Raw genomic sequence first — 2,582 nt, forward strand, 5'->3', positions numbered from 1 at the left:
TCCAATCAGCAGCACACGTTGGAATGAAAAATGACTCCCTACTGCGTTGAGCTATGACTAGGGCACGCGTTCCACCAGACTCTTTGTTGCGTACTTAGCACAAGGATATTTCATTTTTTGTTCTTGCTACGTTTAATTCTTTTGACATTCAACTCAACCAAATATAATCAAAAATAGAAACTTGAAAATAGAAAAATAGAAATAAAAAATGAAAATCAAAAACGAAAAATGAAAATATAAAAAATAAAAATAAAAATTTGCTCGCCGAATTAATTTTTTAGCAAAATAATTGAAAACGTTTGACAAAAAAATAAAAAAAATTAAAAATAAAAATTGAAATTTGAAATTGAAATGACCGCAAGGGTCACGACCACGTAGCCATGTTAATATCAAAACCAATATTTATATAAAAACTAGTGACGAGAGCATCAACTTTGCATTCAACATAAACATTTCAAAATTATAAAATGTTTTACAAACTAGCATTTGAAAATTACATGACAAGTTAATATTAATGTTGCATATCTGTATCTTGCTGACAAAACGTTTGTATCTCATCGCTAAAATAGTTGTCATGAGATTTATTAGAATCATTGACGTAAACAGCCACAAAGCGGTGTTGGCGTCTAGAGATCTTCTTGATCTTGATCTCGTGTTCCGCTTTCTTTACGTTATCACAGATACTTTTATCTCCTAATTCCTCAGTAGACATGTTTTTAGAAGACACAAGGTAACTTTTATCATTGAAGATAGCACAGAGAAGAAATGTTTCGCTGCTGTGTAAAATCGAACGTTTGCTTTTGACGTATAGAAACTTTGTCGTTGGTTTGCTCTGTAAAAACAGTCGATTACCAACGTGTTCATGATTTGTTGTTGCTGTGGTGGTTGTTGTTGTTGTTGTTGTGTATGTGTGTAAATAACAACATTGTTTAGATACTCACAGATAGTGTTAGCTGTTTGTTGTCTTCCATTGCCAAGTACTTTCCTCCAAGTGTTTTCCAGTATTTGTGCTTGCCGTTAGGTTCGTCATCGGGTTGATCATCAGAAAATAGAGATTGCAGGGTAATGGGATGTTGATTAGGATTTTGAAAGGAAAGCGATGAACGGTCGTCTCCGACTGTGAGAACTTTGTGAATTCGTAAGTCTGCCATTAGTGCTTTGTAACGTGTAACACAAACTTTGTGTTTCGTCTGTTTAAATAATCAAATTTACAATATGAAATACAAATGTACCAAAATTTGTATGATAGATTCTGTGTGTGTGTGTGTGTGTGTGTGTGTGTGTGTGTGTGTGTGTGTGTGTGTGTGTGTGTGTGTGTGTGTCTGTGTGTGTGTGTGTGTGTGTGTGTGTGTGTGTGTGTCTGTGTGTGTGTGTGTGTGTGTGTGTGTGTGTCTGTGTGTGTGTGTGTCTGTGTGTCTGTGTCTGTGTCTGTGTCTGTGTCTGTGTCTGTGTCTGTGTCTGTGTGTGTGTGTCTGTGTCTGTGTGTGTGTGTGTCTGTGTGTGTGTGTGTGTGTGTGTGTGTGTGTGTGTGTGTGTGTGTGTGTGTGTGAGTGTGTGTGTGTGTGTGTGTTTGTGTCGAAGGTAACTTACCGCACACGCATTTGTCCATCCAAAATACAAGCTCGACAATGAGACGAAAACTAGAAGAAACCGTTTCCAGCACACAAAACTACTGCTCCATAATCTTGCCATCTTTTATACAATTCGTCTTCACTATAGTCGCCGTCTAGACACTCACAACTCTTGCTCTTTGGTTAATGGTCAAACTCATGAGGATGACGTTTTTATATGACCCTCAACAGCAACATCCCCAATGAAAATGTGGGAACTCCCTCTAGTCAGAGGTCACCTTTAGCTACTTAGAATAAGGCTCCCCTGCAAGTTCCTAGCTCGGTGAAAAGGTAATACCCAAGGAAAGCTACTTAATTTACATACATCTACACAATGTATATGCAAGTCCCTCCCATGTGCACGGTGCAGCTTTGGCGGCGTTCACTATCAAGCTTTCCTTTACGTCTGATCTGATTGAGAAGCCACAGACGTAAGAAGCCTGAGATGCATGTACTAATAGATGCGAGTCAAGCGTGCCAGTCACGTGTGGGTGAAATCTAATATAGTTAGAGTCTATTTGGTTAAACTTTTGGTTAAGACAATCAGAAGTACAAGCAACTGGAACCGACGAGGAAACCGCAATAGTTCAGAAGGCGGACCTCTGATACCTAAACTGGCTTTTACCGACAATCGATGTGTCATGCACTCAACACCGACCTGGCGGTCTGTGCAGCCTCATGCGCATCACATCGATTCCAGCTGCTCCTGCAACGAGAGACAGCCGTTAGGGCCTATATAGCTTGTGTATCAAAATTTCTAGCGACTTTGTGCTCCAACTAATAGTGTTTAGGGTACGTTTCCATATCCTGCACTCTTCCGGTTCAGACTTGTGGTCTCTCTATTTCCGTCATCTCAAAGACTTCCTCATTATGACATCTATAGTTAGCTCTAGACTAGAAGTACACTTCATATCGCAACTTCCTGATGAAGGGGGTATTTGGAGATGAAAACAAGAGCAGTGGCTGGTACGC

At 39.6% G+C, this 2,582-nt stretch overlaps 1 protein-coding gene across 1 annotated transcript; it reads right to left on the reverse strand.

Moving 5' to 3' along the window:
- Window positions 1–511: 511 nt before the first annotated feature.
- LOC134188292 (uncharacterized) lies at window positions 512–1,860 on the reverse strand. Its single transcript, XM_062656489.1, has 3 exons — window positions 1,591–1,860; window positions 942–1,190; window positions 512–832 (listed from the first exon to the last, which is right to left on the reverse strand). Exons 1-3 carry the CDS (start codon window positions 1,690–1,692, stop codon window positions 512–514), a joined length of 672 nt encoding a protein of 223 aa, XP_062512473.1. The 5' UTR covers window positions 1,693–1,860.
- Window positions 1,861–2,582: the final 722 nt, after the last annotated feature.

The sequence above is a fragment of the Corticium candelabrum genome, chromosome 12 (assembly GCF_963422355.1).
Source record: "Corticium candelabrum chromosome 12, ooCorCand1.1, whole genome shotgun sequence".
Classification (NCBI taxonomy): Eukaryota; Metazoa; Porifera; class Homoscleromorpha; order Homosclerophorida; family Plakinidae; genus Corticium; species Corticium candelabrum.

What these genes read in the sequence shown, in the direction of transcription:
- LOC134188292 (XM_062656489.1), bottom strand. Translation starts at nt 1,692, where the DNA reads ATGGCAAGATTATGGAGCAGTAGTTTTGTGTGCTGGAAACGGTTTCTT. An exon ending in GATGGACAAATGCGTGTGCG is followed by an intron (nt 1,191 to 1,590) that starts GTAAGTTACCTT and finishes TTATTTAAACAG; the next exon opens with ACGAAACACAAAGTTTGTGT. An exon ending in ACAAACAGCTAACACTATCT is followed by an intron (nt 833 to 941) that starts GTGAGTATCTAA and finishes CTGTTTTTACAG; the next exon opens with AGCAAACCAACGACAAAGTT.